This window comes from Myripristis murdjan, chromosome 23 (assembly GCF_902150065.1).
Source record: "Myripristis murdjan chromosome 23, fMyrMur1.1, whole genome shotgun sequence".
Classification (NCBI taxonomy): Eukaryota; Metazoa; Chordata; class Actinopteri; order Holocentriformes; family Holocentridae; genus Myripristis; species Myripristis murdjan.
In genome coordinates, this window is record NC_044002.1 from 8,791,730 (window position 1) to 8,815,141 (window position 23,412).

The 23,412-nt window shown below is 42.2% G+C and overlaps 3 protein-coding genes across 5 annotated transcripts; 2 read left to right on the forward strand and 1 right to left on the reverse strand.

Moving 5' to 3' along the window:
• The first annotated feature begins 361 nt into the window (after positions 1-361).
• Positions 362-11,294, forward strand: arfgap3 (ADP-ribosylation factor GTPase activating protein 3). Its single transcript, XM_030045522.1, has 16 exons — positions 362-510; positions 1,477-1,595; positions 1,709-1,781; positions 2,200-2,331; positions 5,197-5,277; positions 5,367-5,460; positions 5,592-5,651; positions 5,789-5,835; positions 6,017-6,168; positions 6,547-6,678; positions 6,801-6,926; positions 7,236-7,388; positions 7,960-8,086; positions 8,483-8,570; positions 8,678-8,802; positions 8,909-11,294. The coding sequence occupies exons 1-16, from the start codon at positions 442-444 to the stop codon at positions 8,924-8,926; spliced, it is 1,596 nt and encodes a 531-aa protein (XP_029901382.1). The 5' UTR covers positions 362-441; the 3' UTR covers positions 8,927-11,294.
• Positions 11,295-11,935: 641 nt separating this feature from the next.
• ikbip (IKBKB interacting protein) lies at positions 11,936-17,195 on the forward strand. 3 transcript variants are annotated; one of them, XM_030045334.1, is made up of 5 exons: positions 11,936-12,370; positions 12,468-12,585; positions 14,832-15,053; positions 16,072-16,726; positions 16,792-17,195. In XM_030045334.1, exons 1-4 carry the CDS (start codon positions 12,177-12,179, stop codon positions 16,678-16,680), a joined length of 1,143 nt encoding a protein of 380 aa, XP_029901194.1. In that variant the 5' UTR covers positions 11,936-12,176; the 3' UTR covers positions 16,681-16,726; positions 16,792-17,195. The 3 variants fall into 3 exon arrangements, with proteins under 3 accessions (XP_029901194.1, XP_029901193.1, XP_029901192.1); XM_030045333.1 differs by having other exon boundaries at positions 16,072-17,195; XM_030045332.1 differs by lacking the exons at positions 14,832-15,053; positions 16,072-16,726; positions 16,792-17,195 and adding an exon at positions 13,022-14,614.
• A 1,673-nt stretch (positions 17,196-18,868) lies between these two features.
• Positions 18,869-22,103, reverse strand: ckap4 (cytoskeleton associated protein 4). Its single transcript, XM_030045392.1, has 2 exons — positions 21,605-22,103; positions 18,869-20,544 (listed from the first exon to the last, which is right to left on the reverse strand). Exons 1-2 carry the CDS (start codon positions 21,920-21,922, stop codon positions 19,321-19,323), a joined length of 1,542 nt encoding a protein of 513 aa, XP_029901252.1. The 5' UTR covers positions 21,923-22,103; the 3' UTR covers positions 18,869-19,320.
• Positions 22,104-23,412: the final 1,309 nt, after the last annotated feature.

Below are 23,412 nucleotides of genomic sequence, written 5' to 3' on the forward strand. Positions count from 1 at the left end.
AAATTTTAGTGCAGCACTTAAATTTAGTTGTGCAGGTCTTGCAGTAATGCCGGTGCATCATTTACAAGGTGAGAAATTGCCTGAGTTGGGCAGTTTACAGTTGTTACAGTTGTTCGTTTTAATATTTATTTCACTTGAAAAAAAAAACCCAACTGGACTTATTTTCCTCTGATTGGCATCAAAATACCTCAATTTAACTCTGAAACTTGAGGACAACCTGGCTGTACGCCACAGAATCACAACCACTGACCTGAATAAACTACACTACCCAGAAAGCTTCGTTACAATAACATTACCACGTGTCACTCTCGACCAATTAGAGTCAACCCCTGGTGTTCTCCTACTGACGTGTCCTATCGAATCGAGGCTATTAAGGAGGAAAAACACAGCTGATTTTTCTCATGCTACTTGGTCAGTCGGTTGTTGACAAGTGGTAGAAAAATGTCGGAGCCCAGCAAGCATGACATCTCTGCCATTTTTAAGCGACTACGCGCCATCCCTACGAATAAGGTGAGAGTTTTAAACACGGCGGTTGGTCTCGTTTCCACCAACAAGGAAGTAACGCGAAGCCAAACAAAAAAATATCTGACACGTCGCACTTTAAGACAGACGCGTAGGCTACCAACTTAATATAAGACTTGAATGATAAAGGGTTTTATCCATATTGGCTGTCTTTTGAATGACATTTCGCCACAGTTCGTAGAAATGAGGAAAACATGGAAGTAAGGTTAACACTGAGGCATGTTGTGTGACCGCCTAGCTACATTTTGACAGTTGGTTAGCCGTGTTTGTTTGGCTCAGCGTCACCTTACGTTGAACTGTTGTCAAGGCCTTGAGTTTGGATGTTAATTAAGGCATTTTAAGACTTCTCCAGGACATGAACACGCCCTTTCTTATAATGACAAACGAAATTCAAATGCTACGCTGCTATTTTACATCCCTGTGGCTTTCCATTGCGTATATTGAATGAACTTCACTAACAGCTGTTAGGTGGGAAAACGCGAGCTAACGTCAGTATCACAAAACTTCATGCTACATTTTAACCACAGATTTTCTTCTCAGTATGTTAGTGCTTCCAAGAATTGTATGTGATGGGAATGTTTTCGAGTTACTAAGTTATAAATGATTTAAAAATGCCATTAAGTACAGTAGGGTCACTATCAACCCAGTATTGAACCACAAACACATTACAGTTTGCTGTATTGTTGGGGGGAAAGGCTGTTATTTTCTTTTTGTACTTCAGACCTCCGTGTCATAGGGTTACAAAGTTGCACTTCTGGTTGTAGTTTTCATATGTGCCAGACATCCTCCTCAGTGTTTGCTCACTCACCTCATTTATTGATTTTAGACATGTGATCTAGGAGGCAGCTGGTACATAAATGCCTCAGAATCACCGTTGTCAAAGGCATTTTTCTGGATTTGTTGATGTTTAAGGTAAATGGATGTTACAAGTGCCCCGCGCTCTCTTTCCTCCAGGCTTGCTTCGACTGCTCAGCTAAAAATCCTAGTTGGGCGAGCATCACGTATGGTGTGTTCCTATGTATAGATTGCTCAGGGACACACAGGTCCCTGGGGGTGCACCTGTCCTTTATCAGGTAGGGAGAGATGTCCTCTGGTCCTCTGTTGCTGCCTGGCATATTTTATGTTTTATCATTCACTTAGAAACTTCATTCTTGTTCAGATCCTGAAATTGTTTGGTGTTTCACAGGTCCACTGAGCTGGACTCTAACTGGTCCTGGTTCCAGCTGAGATGTATGCAAGTGGGAGGCAATGCCAGTGCGGTTAGTACTTCTACAAAGAGCAAGATATAAGATAAAATGTACCTTTATTGATGCCCTGTCGGGGAAATTCAATTTGGTGCGGCTTTACAATGCAGTTAACATCAAAGACAAAAATTTCCACACATACTTAGAAATCAAAAAGTAAGTTATAAAAAAGATTAGAATACTAAATACAATAATGTAGATGTGGTTGTATATACATGGGCAATATGTGTTCTGTATGTTTAAGCCCAACAAGCTGTGGCTCTAGCTGCTTACAGGTTATATCAGCAGCCTACTACCAACAAACAGTCAAATCTCTAATCCAGAAACTGCATGGCTAACTGATTGAGATGTTGATTACCTGTTCAATTATTGCTGTTTGGTCAACAGAATGAGTGTTTCAATTTTGTGTCTGTTTTTGCCTTCTTATGGACAGATTGCATTTTTCAGCCAGCATGGCTGCACAGTCAACGCTGCCAATGCCAAGTACAACAGCCGAGCTGCCCAGCTGTACAGAGAGAAGATCAAGACTTTAGCCACGCAAGCCACCAGGCGCCATGGCACTGAGGTACAGCAGACGTGTTGGTTAAACTTGTCAAAATGTCCTGCTAGTTGTTGGTGCATTTGCATCATGACGCTCTGAACTCTTCCAAGTTGCTTTACAGAGTGAAAGAAAGGGTTCAGTCTGTCGAAACAGCAGATTTGATTAAAAAAATTTGTGTTGTTTACACAACTCTCACAATTATTTGATTTACCAAAGCTGCATTTTTTAAGATCTCTCAAAGTTAGACATTTTGTCCAGAAAAATATGATCACTTTATTACTACTTTCATCACTGTTCTCGATGGTAAATCGTGAACAATACAATTGACCATATCCTTTCACCATCCCCACATTCAAGAGGTTTAATTTCTGCTCTCTATAGCAATTTTTGTGACATCATTCCTCAGTCGCTGCTAGATGTTAAGAGACTTTGGAGGAACGATCTTGGAGTTGAAATGACTGCTAACCAATGGAAAACTGTGCTTGGTTTGATAAATACGTCCTCTTCTTGTACTAGACACAGCTTAATATAACTCAAAATTTTGAGAGCACACTTGACAAAGGCAAGACTGGCAAAAGTTTTGCCTGATGCTGACCCTTCATGCCCTCGCTGTAACAGTCAACCAGCAGATTATATACATATGCTTTGGTCATGCCCTAAACTACACACATTTTGGAACAGCATTTTTAATTCCTATACTAAGATGTTTCAAACAGACATTTTTTCCCAATCCCATCTGCACTTTATTTGGCTTTACCCCTGATACTCATTCCCTTGAAAGCCTCCACAGTATCTGCCTCCTCGACAGCCAAATGTCTCATTATTCTCTCCTGGAAGGAAAAAACACCTCCTAACTTTAGGTGGATTAGAGATATAGTGCACCTTTTGAAACTTACATATTACAAATTACATATATCCTTAAAGGCTCATTGCAAAATTTTAAAAAGATGTGTACCCCCTTTTAGAGTACTATCACTGATTCTTGGGAATTTGGATAAAACAGGTTTTAATTTTGAAAAAAAAAAAGTGCGTTAAATTACAGAATCTGAAGGTATATCATTATAGGCCAAGGTCTTGGCTGTTCAGCAATGTACCGGTGCAACCTCCTCATTTTGCATTTTTTTCATAAAATAGGTTTTTCCAGTTATTAGGCTACTTTGTTTTTGTCAACACTATCACCGTAATGTTTTTTTTTTATTTGAAAAACATATTTTTGTATTAAAGAGACTAATACTTTAATAACTCAACAGCACCAAAGAAACATATTCATTTAAAACCAATATAACTGCCTCTGACGGTGGTGACACTAATCTGATGGTGGTGACAGTGGCCTCATTAAAACATACATTTCCAAAATTTATACCACTCAAGTCAATGGCTTCTTGCTTAACAACTTTATTTAACTATTTGGTACAAAAAATAACAATCCTGAGCACTGTTATAAGCATTTTTCAGACTTCAGTCATCACCGTCAGACAGAAAACCTGACGGTGGTGACATCTGACGGTGGTGACAAAAACCTGCTCTTTCACATGATAAGCATGAGTTGTTCACATTAGCCAGCTTGTTTTCACCCTGTTGCTACCTGCATCAGACCTCTTCTTAAAACGTATACATTTATTCCATAATCTAATTTAATATTTTTTATACAGAAGTGACGATGTTGACAATTTATGGTTGTGACAGTAGCAGTGTCCAAAAATATGAAGAGATTTAAGAGAAAATAGAAAACTTCCAGGAGCCTGAGCGGTCTTGAAGCATGCAGTAGAGCTGAAGGTTTGAAAAGGGCTCCGCAGGAATGTAATTGACCTTGTAGTTTTTTTATTATTATTTTTTAAATAAATATCTGACGGTGGTGACGAATATCTGGGACACATTTTGAGCAACCACAAAATAATAGTAAATATTGTTCAAAACCCATCGTTTGTAGTTTTTAACACATATTATGATGTACTCTTTCATGTGGTAAAGATATTATTCAATGAAATTATTACTTTTTGTTGTTTTAATCAAGTTGAAATGATTATCTCCTATCCGAGGACAACTGGTTTTGTAGGGCATGGGCCAACATATAATCATTAAATTAATACAAATTAAAAATAAACCTATAAAAGAACCTTACAAATGTGCAAAGGACCCCCTGATTATGCCCTTGATTCTTTTTATTCATTAAAATGTTGCAAATTTCCAGCAGAAATAGCATTTTTCTTAGTGGGACATGATTTATCCAAATTCTCAAGAATCAGTGCTATGCGAGCTTACAAGAACCATTAAATAAAGGCGATTAATGTGGCGGTGTTAGAGTGAGGCAGCAGAAACCCTTTCCCACATATTATTCTTTATTATTAATGTCATTCTGTTCTATTCTATTCTATTCTATTCTATTCCATTCTATTCTATTTATTCATTTATTATAATTTTTCTCTCTTTGTTTCCTTTCTCTTTTGTTCCCCCTTTCTTTCTCCCTTTTTGTGTGTTTTGTTTTGTTTGGTTCTAGTACTGATACTTCTTTATTGTCCAATACAATATGTTCTCCTGTAATACTTGGCTGGACAAACTCTTCACTGGACAGTCATTCTTGTGAAGATCTGGTCTCAAGGGGACAAGTGGGCACGACTGGGAGGGTTTGAGTGGGCTGTGTGGTAGAAGGGGAAATTGGTAGGGTACTTTTCATTCCTGTTACCACTTGTATAATGCAGCTGTTTTATGTTTGTGCACATTTTCAGTTCCAATGCTGCAAACAAATTATATGAAAGTATAAAGCAAAACCATTTTAAAAAATTAAACAAAAAAACTGTGTGCATCTTTGATCATAATACACTCCTTAAAATGCATCTGTGTGTTATTACCAAGGTGGCCCTATGTTAATTTTGCTGTTCTTTTGTACAGTTGTGGCTCGACAGCCAGGGCCCTCTCTCCCCGACATCACCAGACAACAAGCAGGTGGATTTCTTCAGCATGCATTCACAGGTATGAGAGTGTGTCTTTATCATATGTATATATAATGCAGTGACTGTGAAAGCTCGCCCTCTTCATGCGTGCCTTCTGTGATTTTCCAGACAGAGCCTGAAAATCTGAACATGGCCCAAATGGCTCTCAGTTCCACTGCATCAGAGAAACCTTCAACCCCGGAAACAGAGGGAGACAAAAATGGTATCCAGTGTTTCTGCTGAATAATATGTGCATGTGCAAAGGCTTTGACTTTCACATAAAATATTACCACCAAGTGCATTTCTTTTAATCCAGTTTATGTATCCACTAATCTGTCTATCCATTCGTCTCAGGTAATCCAGAGGAAGGCCCCAGTGTTGACATGCTGAGTGTTTCTCCAAAAGCAAATCCAGGTTTGCTGCAGCTTCTATAAACTAGAATGTATATATCCTGTCAGAAGATCTCCCACTGACTTACAGACCTTGTCAATGTATGTATGAATAATGGCTAAGATGGCGGAGATAATTTTACTGTGCTTCACCCTCTTCAGAGCCCTCCTCTCTTCTGAAAAAGAAGCCAGCTGGTGCCAAGAAAACGGTATGTACTAAGTAGTGACTTGGATGTAGACTCATTGTGACACTGTGTGTATATTTGTCATTGGACAAATGTTTTGGTGTTGGATTGTACAGATGTGTATATAATGTGGACTGTGCCTCAAATCAGAATTTATTGAGAATGCATTTGCTAAAAGGATTGTGTTTGTGTGTCTCTTAACTAGCTGGGCTCTAAGAAGGCTGGTCTGGGAGCTCAAAAGGTTAGCAGCAAGAGTTTCTCAGAGGTGGAGAAGAAGGCTCTGGCTGTGGACAAGCTCAGAGAGAAAGATGAAAACACTGCCGCTGTGAAGCAGAGCGCTCAGCCTGATGAACCCATGTGAGTTTCGCTGATAGGACTTGGTTCTCTTCTGAGTTGCTAAGTCTTAAATGGACTCAAATCTTTATCCTTTTAAATTTCTTATTTGTTTCCTGTGGTCAGCTTCTGACTGCTTTTCCTTTTTGTGATAAGATTTTGATCCCCAAATGAGAGTTTTGTGTTTTCACTTTTACCCTCCACAAGAAGGCCAAACCTCAGGAACAGCATTCCAGGACCTGGTAGGGTTTCAGTGTCTTGCTCTGGGACAGAGCGGATGCTGGCTGTCAGAGGGGCTTAAAACTGCATAGTCAAGGAGGACTTTTTAATCACTATATCACTCATTTGCTATCTTGTGTGCGTCATCCCTGTTTGCTTTTGCTCCTGCTTTCTTCCTGTCAGTGCTCCTTCCCTGCGTCTGGCCTACAAAGATCTTGAGGAGCAAAGGAAGAAAGAGGAGCAGAGGTTGAAGGGATTGGAGGGGAAGAAGAAGGAGCAAGCTGAGAGACTTGGCATGGGTCTGGGCATCAGGAGGTAAGAGGATGAGGATGTTGAGACAAAAACTCCTTCCCCTGTACATGATAACTGAAAATCTTCAGTGCAAGCTAACTATGTGTTTTACATCTTCCTGTTTCCTCCCCTCCTCTTCCCTGTAGTGGAGTGTCTCACTCAGTCATGGCTGACATGCACACCATCCAGCAGGAGAGTCCAATGGGCATCAAGGCTAGCAAGGGGCGCCGGTATACTGACGAAGAAGATGATGAAGGCTCCTTCACCTCAAGGTCAGCTGAAGATGATCGATTTTTCTCCTTTTGTTTGTGGCAGCATTTCAGCTCCATACACACACACACACACACACACACACACACACACACACACACACACACACACACACACACACACACACACACACACACACACACACACACACACACACACAGATTTAAGATAAACAAAATATCTTTACTGTTTAGTATACACATCTCTGTCAAGTAGAGGCACATGCTCCTGAATACCAACACAACAAAATAGTTAAAATGTCATGATTTGTTTTTCAACCTAATATCTTTCTGAACTCTCTTGTTGTTTAGGGTCTTATCCAGGTTTGAGGATCAGACGGAAACTGCAGATCATTTCTCCTCCCGGTGGGGTGATGCTGGAGTGGGAGGAGGCTGGATGAAGGAGAGCAAGAAACCGGAGCCTGACTTCTACCTGACCCCCACTGTCTCGTCACTGGATGACAGGTAGGAGCTGGTTGAAGTGAAGTTAATTGTTCTGACTGTAAGGCTTAATGTAGTGCTCTGACTGCGGAGTGCATATGTAGCAGTGCCCACTTCTTTCAGCATTTATATTTATGAACTGGAGTGAACAGACCAACTTAAATATATTTTCACCACAGACAAGGCAAAGATTTCACATAAACACACTGCCGATGGTGATATTTGCATCGCATCACTACAAAAGCATATATATAGATATATCTATCTATATATCTATATATATATATATAGATATAGATAGATAGATAGATAGATAGATAGATAGATAGATATATCTATAGATATATATATAGATATAGATAGATAGATAGATAGATAGAAGATGCGATTTATCCTGGGTAAATAGATCACCATGTCTGGTGTGTGTCTGGTGTGTCTCCTACTGTTGCTGTCAAGAGAAGCTAAATGCCAAAAATGTAAATGTGGCAGTCAAAGTTTGATTTCAAAATATGCAGTGTTTGATTATTTTTAAAGTCAGTGTATTATTTTGTTAAGTGAAATGTTTGATCGGTTTCTAATTATTATCTGTTATCAGGCCCACAGCCAGACGGAAACCGGAGCCAGTCCCGTTCTCAGACACAGGAGAAGCACAGAAAAAGTTTGGAGATGACGTGAAGGCCATCTCCTCTGACATGTTCTTTGGCAATCAGGACAACTCTGAGGTACACAAACATGCAACACACATGCAGCAACTGTAAATCACATATTCCATCATATCATATAGGCCTACTGTATATCTTGGCTGTGATTAGACTTAGTTTGTATGCAGTATCTTTTGATTGTAGATGTTTGAAGTGTATTTAACCTTTTATATAATATTTGTATTGTCTGGAATGTATATACCCATGTGGACTGAAGCACAGTCAACCATTTATAATAGTCACTTATGAGACACATAGCCACCTCAATTACTTAAGCTTTGGAAATCTAATCATTCTGTGTCTATATTTGTATTTGCATAAGTAATTTAGTGTATGTGCAGTTATGTTTTAAAATCCTGTACACTTCATTGTGATGTTACACCTCCTTCTGTATTTATCTGCACTTGCGTTTCACAGTATGAGGCCAAGACACGACTGGAAAGATTTGCTGGGAGCTCTTCTATAAGCTCAGCAGACCTGTTTGAAGACCCAAAGAAACAGAGTGGTAATGGAATGAGTCCTGCTGTAATTGCTTTTGTAAGTATAACTCAAAACTATTCTAAACTGCTGGTGTAACTTTTTTTTCTTTTTTCTTGTCTTGCATGTACACAGCGAGTTCGTACCGCCTGAGCAATGTGCTGCCCAGTGCTCCAGATATGTCCCAGCTCAAACTTGGTGTCCGTTCAGTGGCTGGAAAACTGTCCGTCATGGCCAGCGGGGTAGTCAGCACGATTCAGGTCAGAAGTGCACCGCTCTGTGAACCTCACTCACATACATGTCTCAATTGTGTTTGACAAAGATAAACACAAAATCTCACTGTGTGTCCCTCTTTTCATTTTTCAGGATCACTACAGCTCTTGAGTGACTGTGGATCCCCACTTAGGGTCACCTTCTGTAGTCCTCAGTTGAAGAGTCGGATCAGTTTCCCTGTGAACAATGGCTTCTCATCCAGGGAGAGCAGTGACGAGAAAGATGACCCACAATGCTGTTGACAAAGTGCACCACTACAGCAACACAAATTCTAAACAAAACTAGTATGCATCTATATCAGAGTTTTGTATTAATGGATATATTGTAGCTATATGTACATACAATCGCTGTTGACCGAAGCACAATGGAAGCACAGTGGAATTATGTTCCCCTGCAGGAATCCTGAAGGAAAATTTTTGTGTATAGTAAGGTTGTCAAGAACAGTCAGATTACAGTGGATTGTTTAGTTAGCTTTTGCTTTGAAGTCTTGGGGTTTGAATATTTAGAATTATGTAGCAAACTTAGAAGTTTCGGGGGTAATTAAGGTGTTATGAAGGATGGGGTTTGTTTATGGTTGATTTGTTTGTTTGATGATGGGCAAAGCAAGGGAGAACGACAAGGATTGGTGTTTAATTGGTTTACAAAAACTTTGTCTGTTATGACCTTTACTCCAGCCCATTCATCACATGCACCTTGTAGTGTTGTCTTGCACTTTTTTTCTCACATTCCCAGAGGGTTTTGAAGTGTCCTTTCCGTCCCCAAAGTGCACTTATATCTACTCCTCTACACACAGGACCAAAACAAAAAAACACACAATAACGAGGCCTTAGGGGACCAGTGGTTTCTTTTCTCATTTGAGCATATTATCACTGATGTAGATTGGCATTGGTGTCATTGTGACAGTCAAGCTTCCTTTGTTTGACCACATTGCCAAAGCCGTTTTTGTAAGCCCATGCCTCTGTAGCTCAAGAGTAAGATGACAAGGAGCGTAAGCAGCTAGCAAATTCTTAGTAATAAGAAGCAGCCGTTATGGTGACCAACTTCAAATCAGTAGTCATAGCACTAGAAAAATTTGAGGCAAGTCAGTTGCACTATTTGTTAAATGAAATTTATTCTTAATCTATATGCTTGTCAGACACTTTAGGACTCTGTACTGAAGAGTATGGTATACTGTATGGGGTTGCCTCACATATAGTTCAGGTTAGAATTTGAGGAGGCTTCTCTGAGGTTATGAGTAATGTAGCTGGCTTTTGCTGGCATTTATATGTTCGAACATCTAGGGGTGAGCTCCCAGATTGAATAAACTTTGTGTACATCATTTAATGCCATATACACATTGTTTTTGATGGCTAAGACTTTGTGATGTAAACTCTTTGGAACTTTCAGACCCCAATCTAAGCTGAGGTATGTCCTCATATTCCAAGCTGGTTTACATGGAATATGAAACAAATCCCGTAAAAGATTCAAAGTTCATTAAAAATGTTTGTTGCTGTAACATACCGACAGCCCTCATATCAAAGTGTTGGATCATGTCCTGAGTGCAGTCAAATGAAAATCAACAAAGGCAATAGTGGAGCAGACAATAATGCTATAGGTTGTTCTCTACTGTGATTTTTTTGCTAGAATTTTGAGCAATAAGAAAGCATGTGGGCACCTAAGTTAGTTTAGCATGGAGTATTTCTGGCTTGGGCTTTAACCTTTGATGTAATGACCAGCTATGGGACTACTTTTGAATCCAGATTAGACACTTGAAAATTAAATGACAATTTCATGCCTTTTATGCTAGTCAAGAGAGCATACTCAGAAGTACTGGTCCCTTTGAAATGTTAAAAAAAATTAAAGCATCATTTATCATTCTGCAATTTCTGTATCATTCAGTAACCAAATATTTATTTAATCCATTACTGTATGCCTTAGTCCAAAGAACTCTGATTCACACATCCTAAATGCAATATCGTGGAGTGATGTAGTTACATTTTTTTCTCATAGAATTTGTTAGTGATTGCATGTGGCAGCTTTTGCTTGAATGTACTGTACTGCAAACTTTGCCTCTGAATTGACCATGCGTCTACCTTTAGACATAAGCTTCAATGAGGTCTTTGTAAGATTGTTCTGTCTGACTCGTCCTCTGTTGTTTGCTGTTTTGGATATTGTGAAATGTTACCTAGAAAAATAGCAACCTGTGTAATTTGCATGGCCCCTGTAGTATTAGGACACATGCTCACACAACCTGAATATGAGATTGCATATGGTTACAGAGCCCATTCATCAGCCTAAATAAACATGGGCCAACAGAATTCTTCCATTAAAAACTGTATATTATATGATCAGCTACACACAATGTGCTATTAGGGCTTTGGTTTACCATTTAAGTAAATTATTGTTAATCAAAATTTTGACAATTTTCGACGTACATGATGTAATTGCCTTTTTTGAAAAATTCTAATGTTCACACGCCTAATAAATGGCCTGTGCTCAAGCTCCTCTGTGTATGAACTGTTTTTCTCCATTATGAAGCCTGCATAGCATTTATTCCCTCCTCTGAAAATATTTTCCTTTCTCATGTCATCATCTGTAATTGCATGGCTATAGCTCACGAGTTCCAAATGCGTAAACACTGAGCACCTCAGAGTTTTAAGTGAGCGACCAACCAAAACATTTTGACAAGACAAACGCTCAGCGTCAGGCCTGCAGCTTCACAGCTCAATCTGATGCTGGCCGCCGCTTACGTGGCTGACGCATTTGGTGTCTTCGAGTGCAGTCGGAAATATGATGACTTGACCTCTAGAGCATTCTTAGACGACTAACAAAGCAGTAGACTGAGGGGAAAACGGCATTTTACTCTACTCGCGTAGCAAAGACGTGACACTGGGAATAACAAAATGAAGTTGCGTCAACAGCTGATAGAGAATATGTTATGCACCATTTGGCCAATAAATTCATTAAGTAATCAGTGTAGCTTCACTGGAGCACATAGTAGTTCTCCAGTAAATGACTTGTTGAACAGAACAACAAGCACCACAAAACTTTACTTCGACATGGCCCACTTTGCCATTTTCTGTCCAAAAGCACTTGATGTTCGTATTTACGAACTTACAAGGAACACCTGAAGGGCACATTTTTCCAAGGAGCAGGGTAGAGGAGACTGTTGGGACAGCCGGCCTTACAGCAGCTCATATGCGTAACTTAGTCGTTATTTATTTATTTCCAGTTTGGCAGCCTGCATTATGAATTTCTTTGTTAAGGAAATTTCTGTTTTATTACTCTGCAACGTCGCATATAGCTAGCTATTTTATCCTGCTTGGCCTGTTGAATTCCCTCACAGTGGAAGTAGCCAAACTGAGCGTTTCACTGTGTTAAAATGCCTAATGAAGTAAAGCAGAGGAAGAAGACTCAGTCTCCAAAACAAAGTGAGGAACTGTCGGAAACGTCGCCCGCAAATGGCAAAGATGAAGCGCAGAAAGCGAAAAGAGCAGCAGGAAACAGCGGATCAGCCCTGGACCTCAAAAGCATAATATGCTTATTATCGCTGGCTGCATGTGGGGCTCTAACATGGTAAGCAGCGAACAAGACTGACATCAGAGTCCATTTCCTCTTTATTTCTTCTCATCAAATTGTATCATTGATCACACACTGGGTTTCTGTGTTTCAGGGTCGTGCTTCAACAGAATGAACGATTTTCCCAAATAGAGGAAAAGTACAAACTTCTACATGGGAAGACAGCGACTGTGTTCAACATGGAGGAGGAAGTTCTTCAAGTTTCTAAAAAGGTAGGTTTGATTTGTACTGGAGCCGCCTGGTTTCCATGATCTGCTTAGGAGGAGGTGGGGGCTTGAAGTGTGTGTGTGTTCAGTGTGAAGGTGTGGGGGGGTGGGGTACACACGTTGTGAAAACTACTTTTAGCACCACTTTGGACAGGAGACATTGGTTTGTTTTCAGTTGTAGGGTTATTTCTCATTAGGATTGGTTTCAGAGTTAAGGTGAAAAGGTAAGGTAATATTGGGTAGATTAGGTAGGTTAAGAAATCAGATTGTGTCAAACACTGTGAGTTTTCTCTCTACACTTAAAACATTTTTAAAGTTAACTTGAATAATAGACCCTCCCTTTGTGTATGCATGAGCTGCTCCTCCTGTATGTTGTATATGAGTGCTGAGGACCGTAGAGCTCCCACAGAAACAGCCCTCCTGTTTTGTGTTGCGGCTGCAGCTTGCCGCCTCTGAGGACGACCTCCAGGAGGCGCTCTCCACTGTCTCCTTGGCAACGAGGCTCCAACAGGACATCTCCACCCTCCACACTGCTGTCATGGCAATGCAGGCCGACGAGAACTCCGCCTCCCGGGACCTGCAGACGGTCAACGCCCACTTCCTCAACGTGACGGAGACGTGGCAGGAACGCCTGGCCGCCCTCACCTCTGACCTGGCCGCCCTGAAGGCCGAGTCACGTGAGGCTCACACCGGTGCCACTGAGAAGGTGAACGAGGCTGAACGGAGAGTCCGGTCAGTTGTCGAGAGGCTGGAGGAGCTGGAGGACAGCACCAAGAGGAATGCCCGCGCCCTGGAGCGCACTGAGGGTGATGACGTCAAGCGGGCGCAGGAGCAGCTGGACTGGAACACCAAGCAGATCCACAAGCTGCAGGAGCAGGTGGACAGCCTGGCCCGCAAGGAGGCCGAGCTCAACTCCCAGCTTCAGGAGCACATTCCCAAGGCGCAGGAGTGTGAGACGCACCTGCCAGAGGTGGAGGAGGCGGTGCGCTCCATCCTGAGGCTGGGAGGAGATCTGAGCGGGGCGGAGAAGAGGCTGGAGGAGGTTACGCTGCAGGTGTTTGGGACGGAGGACAGCATGCTGAAAGTGCTCAATGAGATCATTGATATCAGGCAGGAGCTGGACACGCTCCAGGCTCAAAACAGCATCCTCAAGATGAAGAATGAGCTGTCAGTGGTTAAAGAGGCCATCCGTGAACTCACCATGGTGTTGAGGGGCGATGGGGAGGACGGCCAGGAGGAGGCTGGCACTGTGGAGGCAGAAGAGACAGAGGAGGAGGAGTGGGAACCGTATGAGGAGGATGAGCCATTTCAGCCTCCTCCTGATGATGACCTCACTGCATGATGTAGTGTTTTCGGTCAACCAAAGGAAAGGAGTGGCCCTGTCCTTCCATTAGCTCAAAAAGGCCGCTGAACTTCAGTATTAATGTTTTGTATAATGTGTATCTCAGTCTGATGTCATAAAATTGTGACCATTTATTTGAATGTAGCAGTCCCTGAAATTCAGGCATACAGGCACTATATTATATAAGTACGGGCAGATTAAGGAAGCAGTAAAATATGTTAATAGTTTGGTTAATGTAGACTTACATTGTTTCTTTTTGGAATTTCTACTTTGATTTAACAGTAGAGAGTGACAGGAACGCCAGGCTGCGGTAAGGACTCAGCCTTTGACAAGGCGGTATGCGCCCTACCACCGGAGCTGACAGGGTGCCCCATATTGATACATACAAAAAAAAAAATTAGTTGCAGTTTTCAGGAAAAATTGCCTCATAACTCTCTCTCCATAAGAAATCAATCATGGTCATTTGCATTGTTGTCTCTGCACCAGTTCTGCCAAATATAACTGTATAACTATTTGTCCACTGTACATTTCACTGAATTATTGCCATGTCAATACTGAGAAAGTGGAATAGCTTTTATACACTGTGATACACTCTAAATAGTGTTTTAGTGGAGTGTTCATTTGATTTAATGGTCACTATTTGGGTTTCACTCATCAAGTGCATTGCAATAAACAAGATTTTTTATAAAATCACCTTTTGAGGAAAATGGTTTCTCTCATTTATGTATTATCCATTATCTCTACTATGTTTCTTCATAAAGAAAACCATGTATGAATATTTTCAGCAGGCTAAAGTTATCTCAGACCTTCCTGTTATGTCTTGTAATGTGTAGTTCCTATCATTAGCCTACCCTTAACACTTCTGCATGAACAAATGAGAAGCTCTTGCTCTGTGTGTGTCCTGTTTCAGTGTGAGCGTGTCCAGGTGATGCTGGAGGGTGTCGGCGATCAGCGGGGGGCTCTGAGGCCTCGGCTGGAGGGTTTGGAGCGGGACCTGCGGCAGCTGCAAGAGTGGGCCTCAGGGCTGACCGAGAAACAAGATCAGCTCCAGACCAGCCTGGCAGCGTTAAGAGACGCCGTGGGACAGATCGAAGAACGCACCTCCTCCATCACCAAGGACGTCGGCACCAAGGTCTGTTCTGTCAGATGCTTCGTCATTCTCATGGAACATTTTTTTTTCATGTTGAAAGCAAAGGTGCGGCGTCCGTTTGTGGTATTTTTATAGAGAGTAGGAAAGCAGGGAGGGAGGCACAGTCGGAAAGAAAGTTCTGGCAGGGTTTTGATCCCGGGCCTGTCCCACATGTAAGCTCAAAGGCAGAGGACCTAACCACGCCACTGTATCTGAGCACAGCATAGAAGATTTCAAAAGTGGTTCACTTTCTTTTGCTGGTACAAAATATACATAAAATAAAACAGCTGTTCACAAGACTTGCGCCATGCCTCTCATGAAACGTTTGTTTGTTTGTTTTGCTTCTCTTTCTTCACTTCTTATGTATCAAAAAGCAGAATATCATTTGAAATGTCCTGTCTGGGGATGGTATGTTTTTGTCTTTTGCAACCTCATTTAAGGGCCCCTTTCCACTGCACTGAACTCGTCCACATAGGAGCAAGCAGGACCTGGAGGTAGATCTAGTTAGGTTCCAGTTCGTTTAGTTGGATTCTATTTATTTTTTCTACTGTGACGACCAGACAAGGTGACTGACATTTCTGTCCACTCCTGCTGTTGAGATCGTCTAGTCTTGAGAGTCCTGCTGTTTCTTCACTTTTATGCACGTTGGTCAGGATCATGCTCCTATTCCAGTTCCATCAAATCCAGCAACATTTTCCCAAAGACCCTCGTTTCTTCTCCTCACCTTAACCTCATATTGAATCTTATCCTCTGACAAAAAGACCTTTGACTGAGTCATTGCCACACAGTGCAGTATTTTTCTCCATTTAGCTTCTTCAAATGTTTAACGGCCACCAACAAAATCCTTGTACTTCAACATGAATTTAAACATGGTGGCAGGGACTGAAAAATTCAACTTGAAGTGTAATGGAAATAATCCAAGTTCCAGTGCCAAAGAAGTGCCAAAACGCTTTGTACCACTGCGGTTCAAGCGATTTCTTACCCTCTGCTCCCCTACCTCCTGTCTACAATTATTTGCTAGGTGGCGTCAGTAAGGACGGATGTGCGGAGGATGGACGGCTTGCAGTCTGAGGTGGAGTCTCTGCTGGCTCAGGTGGAAGAGCTGGAAGACAAGACCGCCCAGGCTGAGCGCAGCATGGTCAAACGCATCGGAGAGGTCCTGGCCAGCAGCATCGACCGAGTCTCCAACCTCCGGGCTTCGTCCGAACGCAACGCCCAGGCCATAGAGCAGCTGCGCCGGCGCATCCCTGAGCTGGCCACCGCTGACAAGCAGATCTCAGACCAGCTGAGGGAGCTGGAGCGCGGCCGAGCCCGCCTCATCAGGACAGTGACCTTCGCAGGTGACCTTAAGCCAAAGGTCGCTGCCATCAAGCGAGACTTTGGGGCGTTTGATCCCCAGCTGTCAGACCTGACGCTTCGAATAGGGCGATTAGCAGAGGATCTGACAAAAAGAGAGCAAGACGTGGCTGAGCTTAGACAGACACTGGCTAACCTCAATGCTGTGGAGGGGGATCTGGGTGTTACAGCTAAACAAGTTAGTGAAATAGCTGATATATCTGATGTTGGAGAGTCGATTTTACAGGCCAATGTGAGCAAAGCTTTTTCACAAACTGAACTAAGTGGAGACTGATGAAACTTTTTTGTTTTGCTCAGTGACTCTGGTACACTGTCATACTGCTGTTGGAGTGTCCCCCCCCCCACCCCCCCCTCACCCCCACCCCCCCCCCACCCCCCCCACCCCCCAAATAAACCTTATGTTGCCAGTTTAATGAATATGAATCTTGGGTTACCACTCTGAATGTCTGCAGAGCCTTCAGGCCCTAATCTGGGTGGGGTACTTTATAACTCCCACTGGGAATATGAACAAAGAGAGCATGTAAACAAACCACCATCTAGTTCGTCAACTTTTAAAACATTTAGGTCTATTTTGGAATTGCGCCTTTGGCTAAGGAAGCTGACAACATCAGTATTCTTCAAATTGTTGCCTCTGTCGGCTCCTGTTCCTGCTCAACAATAATGGAATGTGCATTTAAAGAAATGGCATCAATCATAGTGACACGTCCTGATCCATTTTTGGCTGTGTTGGATCTGTTTGCTCCCCTGTTAGGCTGATGTTGGCCTTTCATTAAAATATACATTCTATCATTCTGGGTTTCATGGGCGAATTTGTGTCCCATATTTTTTTTACATGCTTTTTCAGAGGTAGGGCTGACCAACTAAATGAAATATCAAAATCACACTGTGACCACTGTGTCCAAATTGCAGGAGCTGCAATTTTTTAGATAAAGATACATGTGACAAAATGTAAATAAAGTATTATGGTGCTACAAAGATAACCTGGCCTACCAACCATATTTTACAGATGTAAGATAGTGTGTTTGTTTGGTAAACACCTCAGTAAAAATAACATTATTTTCAATTTAATATTTTTTTTTCTGTGAAAATTTGAAATTATGACACCAAAATGATCCTTCTTACTAAAATCACAAATCATATATCAGTATCCAAAATCAATTGCAATATGTATTTTGCCATTTCATTCAGCTCTATGCAGAGGCTTTTCTACCATGGTAATAACATAATAAAATTCTGGTGTTAAAACTAACACTGTCCATTACCGACCTTCAAAAATCCTTACTGATTGAACCCTCTTCTACATGACTTTGTAATATCACCAGGTTCCTAAGTTTCTTCTTTCTTAAATATCTAAGTTGGAGTAAATGCACTGTAGCTTTCTACTTTTAACTGCTTCACTTGCATCCAAGACAAAAAGCTCCTGTCATGCCTCAGTTTTGCTTTATTATAATGCGGGTGATGGAAAGACGGAAATCCCAGTGTATACATTTTTTTTTTTTTTTTTTTTACCAGAAATACTTAGTGTTAACATGCTCTTATCTATGGCAGTCTAAAGTGTTCATAAGCATTCAAATATGTGCCTTTAACAAAGAGGATTATATTATTGTTTGCTCTGGTGCTTTAGCCACTCAAACACAGCCTCAGGTGTTGTAGAGACGCACACTGCTGAGAGGAGAACACCTGGAGGAGAGCTGTGTCATCACCTGACACGCATAAACCATTCGAAGAGAAAATTATATGTTATCCATCTTTTACCATGACTAGTCACCGCTCACTGCAGATGACAGAGCTGAGCCGACATGTTTGGAATTACAGTCTGACATTATGGAGCAGATTGTATAGTGAGGTAGAAACTCATTCACTTAACTCTGCACAGCGATAAGAGCCTACATGTGTAATGGGTAATTAGTTCTTACAGATTACAGCACAAGGTGTTGTGTGGTCTGTCTATCACAGTGCATTTACAGTGCTCAAATACTGACTGTTGTTAACACACTGAGCTTTGTGTGAGAGGCACTAAATTTGAACTATTTTAAGTTTGATTATGCTTGAATGCCTTCAGGAAATATGAGTTGTTGTACACTGACTGAAATATGGATTATGGAGTGTGGTTGACTCTAATATTGGGGTTCAAAATTATTAAATGAGCCCCTGGGTGTATCATGCTTATCAATCCTAAATCCCACAATAGATTAAACAACAGTGTTGCTTAACCCAGAAAACAAATCTTATCTTATTTCACTGACATCCTGCTGTTTTTCATGGTTTTCAAATTTTGCCACTTATTGTCACTATTTCAGGAAGTGAACTTCTTAAATATGAAGTCCTGGTAACTTAATTTGTTCGTGTAATTTAGAGGGGAAACTATTTTTTCCCTCTTGTTTACATAAAAAACATCACATGATAGAGGAGCTGCAAGAAAAACTTTTCATATGCACACACACCAACACAGCATTGGGTTGTCAGACTTTTTATTTTTGTAAAAAACAAAACAAAACAAAAAAATGCAGTGAGTAAACCATGACATGCTCAAAAATGAGCTTATTGCATTTGAGTTTCAAGAAACAGCATTGGCACAGAAACTTAAATGAAGACTAACACAACAATAACATTAGAAAAAACAAAAGAAACTACAGTGCAGTATGAGTTTTGATTTGAATTCACATAACAGCAGTCCAGCTCTGCCCTTCTTGCTTAACCCAACCCAATCTCTACTATTCCTCTTCTCTTACTACCTACATAAAGAGTGCAACATCATGACATCAAACATCACTTTCTAAACAGTAATTCTTCTTTGGAGTCTCCGTGAAAATGGGGAGAGTGGGTAATGGTCACCTTTTCAGATTGATTATTGTCCATGTAAGGCAACAGGATGTTTGAGTAATCGTGGCGTCACGTTGCTAACTCAGCGCTCCTACTTTTTCTGAGTGCCCGGGGCTTTGGATAAAGATGCTAGTGACTGCGTGGTCTGCTGCAGAGCCTTCTGAAGGTCAGAAATAGCTTTCTCATGGCCTTCCATCTTGGCTGCTTTGCCCTCCAAGCTAGTCACCATGCTTCTTAAGCTTTCCAGCTGCTTTGGCGTCTCACTGCCTGCCTTAATACCGTCTTCCAGAGCAGCGAGCCTCTTCTCCAGGTCCTCCACCTGCTCATCCAGGCCGGAGTCTCTGGAAGTTAGCTTGGCCTGGCCCTCACCATCGGTAGCCATGTTGGACTGGTACTCCTCCAAGCTTCTCCTCAGTGCTGCTAGCTCCTGCTCCAATCCAGTCTTGGCCTTCTCCACTGCCTGACCCTGGGAAGCGAGGGTGCTCTCATGGGAGTCATATTTGGCCAGCAGCGACTCCACCTTGGAGGTGATGTCTGTTACTGATGCTGCCAGTGACTCTCCAGTGTCCTCTGATGCTTTAACTCTGATCTCAAGGTCGTCTGACCTTTTCTGGGCCTGAGCAGCTGCAGCATTCACTTCTTTCTCCACATTACGAACGGCCTCATTGGCCTGTTCGACTCCACCCTCCAGTGTCAGGGCTTTGTCCTTCAGAGCCTGAACATTAGCCTCTGCTGTTGACACTGACTGCCTCAGGCTCCCGACCGTTTCTTGCACCAGTGTCCTCACTGCCTCAACTTCTTGAGATAGTGAGGCCACTTCCTGGTTGCGGGTCTGGAGCTCTGCCCTCACTGTGCCTATCTGCTCCCTGAGGGAATCAGCTGAGGCATCGGCAGCCTGCTTGGCTGTGCTGATTTCAGCCACAGTTTCAACAATGGCAGAGAGTTCCTGTTTGATCAGCGCTGGGTCTTCCATGTCACCCAGACGAGCCTTGAGATCAGCTAGCTGGCCCTGCGCCTCCCCCTGAGCTTCAGTGAACTCTGCTACGCTGGCTGCGATTGAGTGGCTCAGCTCAGCCAGGCGCTCCTCTACTGTTTTCTCCAGGGAGGAGAAGTCCCTCTCACGAGCCTCCTTCACCTCTGCAATGCCCTTTGAAAGATCCCTGAGTAGGTCGTTCTGGAGCTTTTGGAGGGCCTCCTCCACCCTCCGTGTCTCCACCTCACCCCTCTTTAGCCGGGCGGTTGCCCCCTCCAGCTCCACCCGTGTGACACCCAGTGCTGAGTCCAGTCCATCCACAACACTCTTGAGAGACTCCACCTGGACAACAGAGGAAAAGTCATCAGAATACATTTCTGAATTTCTTATTCTTCATCCACTTTATCATATGACAGACTAATGTCTTCCTGCATGTTGTTGTGCGACAAATATATCATGTCCTGCATTTTATTTTATTATTGTTATTATATTGAAATTTGATGGCTGTTCTTCACAAAAATTGAGCCTGAACTTTAGTTTTATAAGTTTCTCAACTGGTTGAGAAAATGATGCATATAAAAAAAAGTAAGCCACACACCTACAAAATTGCTTGAGGGCACTCAGTTAAGTCATCACTCAATCAGTGCTAACTTGGTAAGTGTTTGAAAGGACTACTCCTACTCCTACAACCAGTTTAGACTGGTTGTACACTGTGTACTGCAGAGTGAATAGGTGCGTGATTACATGAATGAGGAAGGGCAGCATAAAAATGGATTGACTAAATGAATAAATGAAAATACATAAGGTAAAGGCTTAATTCTGATAGTCATCCTACAGTGCGATTTTTCTATGCAATCAATGCAAAAAATGATAATGACTTACAAAACATAATTACTGATTGTTATTAGTCCCCATTTCTGCAAGAGACTGGAGATTGAATATCACTATACCTTTGTTGTGCCAACTCATCACACTTTTCAAAGAGGGGGAGGGGACCCTTCTCAATGGCAGACTGCTGAAATGTTCAAAATTTGGGTGACTGACAGTGTCAGCCCATCCTTATCTGTCCTGTCCAGCTTTGCACTGGGGGTCCACGGACGGATGATTTAAACGTAGATTTCATGGAGGTTTCATTGCTCCAGTATTGTGCGTATCACCCACCCCCACCCCTCTACACCCCCCACCCTCAGTGCACACTAACTACATGGACAGTTATATAATTTCATATAGCCATAATGCAACAACAAGAGACAGAGATGTATAAATTTCGTGTCCTTATGTCTCTTTCCAAAGGTGGGCGAGAAAAAAGTTTGGAAACCCCTGGCCTAAAACGTCCCATGCCTTTACTATTAGAGCTGAATGAGGCAGTTTACCCCATTGATTGTTTCTCATCGTTGCCTACCTGTTGAATGACACTGTCCATTTTGCTCCCCAGCTCTGCGTTCTGCCGTGCGCTCTCTTCATTTTTGGCACCGATGAGGCGAAGCTCCTCAATTTGTTGCTGTACATAAAAGGCACCAAACCCCACGGCGCCTGCTAATGCAATGTAACACAGAGCGGACACCAGAAACTTGAGGCAGCTCCCTGACCGTGGCCCCTGGGATCCGGGGCCAGTCACTCCGTTGCTGCTGCTCTTCTGGCTTTTCTTCGACGCGTCATCCTGGCTGGATGCTTGGCCCTTCTCGCCGGAGCTGCTCTTGTTTCGGTTTTTCGCTGTCATGTCGGTGGATGCTCTCGGAGATGTGTGTGCCGGTGCTCTCTGACTGTAGTCGTGGATGGAGAGTTGTTTCCAGTCCAGGCCCACTATACCAGCAGCGTATCAGTGAGCGCGTCGTGTCTTTCCTGGAGCTCTTTGCGTTTAGGTATGCGGATGGGGGCAGTCCCATGTTCAACCCACAGGGTCTGCATGGGTCTAGCCTAAATGAGTGACTTCTTCTATACACTGTCCCAGGGGCTGTGGCGATGCAAAAGTTGCCTGTTTGTTGCATAAGACTCCAGAGCATCCGTGAGGGTCTTTGTAATACGCTCAGCTCCAGAGACTCTCGACAGTTTTGATCTATTTACGCACAAATCCTTCCCAGTACTCCAAACTGGGAAGGAGAATTAACACCATGCATTGAACAACTCAAGGACAATTTCAAGCTTCTGGATCACTTTTATTGCTGATCTGTTGGTGTGATCGTGTTTGAGTGCTGGTGAAACTGAGTGATGCAAGCTTACTGCAGACTCTTCATACTGGGACATTAGAGTGAGGAAGGGATGGGCTGCTCTTTCCTCAAGTTTTTCGCTCCGCCCTTCATACGTGGCAGCAGTCTCTGTACTCCTCATACATCTTTCCATTCAGCTGGTCTCAGCTCTCCTTGCATGCTCAGGGTTAACCAAAAACCTCAGCTGGAGTCACGGCTTTTCCATGACTTTTTCTTAGAGCGAGTCAAAATTGTTTTTTCTGCATTTTTTTTTTTTTAAATACCAATAGCCTATGCCACCATAATTGTGGCTGTAAAATTTCCTGAGAAAATGAATGTACATAATGTCCCATTCACTTAAGTGTTCATCTGTGCCTGATTATCCCTACAATCTACCCTTGACAAATTACTCTAATATTTCTGTAGGAATTGAGAATGTTCCAGTGGTTCCTTATCATACTTGCTTTAATTCCCTGTGGTATCAGTATAATATTCTTATAGTATTATAGGGATCTTTTGATTCTGCATTTGTAGAGTGTTCATGTACAGTGTTGATTTATTTTACTCTGATTCATTTTTTCCTCGAGGAATTTCATTTTGGTTTCAGTTGGCTTGCCTCCTAACACTCAAACCTGAAAAACTGTTGTCGTGCTACACCGAAAATGAAATTATCACTGCATGCAAAAAACCTTACTTTGCATTCTGAGAATTAAAAAAATAAGGGGGGAGGAACAGTTAAGTGCGCTATTTAAACACTAGATGTCACTAAAAGAGCGTTTATGTTGACCTCAAACACTGATAACGCTGTTGGGCTAGGAGACAATAAAGACTTACAAAAAGATCCACAAAGGCAAATCATTATAAAATAACTACAACATCCCTATATGGGCGTACACATTCAGTGGCCACTTTATTATGTGCTCGTGCACAATCCAATGCAATCCAATACAACTGCTGTGCCATAAAGTTTCCTTTGCTGATGCCTATAATGCTCAGGTTTTTTATCACAGTAATAGCGGTGTTC

Excerpts from the sequence above, each read along its gene's own strand:
- arfgap3 (XM_030045522.1), top strand. The coding sequence starts at position 442 with ATGTCGGAGCCCAGCAAGCATGACATCTCTGCCATTTTTAAGCGACTA. Across the intron at positions 5,652-5,788 it reads TTCTCCAAAAGCAAATCCAG|AGCCCTCCTCTCTTCTGAAA; the intron begins GTTTGCTGCAGC and ends CACCCTCTTCAG. Across the intron at positions 6,927-7,235 it reads GAAGGCTCCTTCACCTCAAG|GGTCTTATCCAGGTTTGAGG; the intron begins GTCAGCTGAAGA and ends CTTGTTGTTTAG.
- ikbip (XM_030045332.1), top strand. The coding sequence starts at position 12,177 with ATGCCTAATGAAGTAAAGCAGAGGAAGAAGACTCAGTCTCCAAAACAA. Across the intron at positions 12,371-12,467 it reads GCATGTGGGGCTCTAACATG|GGTCGTGCTTCAACAGAATG; the intron begins GTAAGCAGCGAA and ends TCTGTGTTTCAG. Across the intron at positions 12,586-13,021 it reads TTCTTCAAGTTTCTAAAAAG|CTTGCCGCCTCTGAGGACGA; the intron begins GTAGGTTTGATT and ends TTGCGGCTGCAG.
- ckap4 (XM_030045392.1), bottom strand. The coding sequence starts at position 21,922 with ATGACAGCGAAAAACCGAAACAAGAGCAGCTCCGGCGAGAAGGGCCAA. Across the intron at positions 20,545-21,604 it reads TGGACAGTGTCATTCAACAG|GTGGAGTCTCTCAAGAGTGT; the intron begins GTAGGCAACGAT and ends TCTGTTGTCCAG.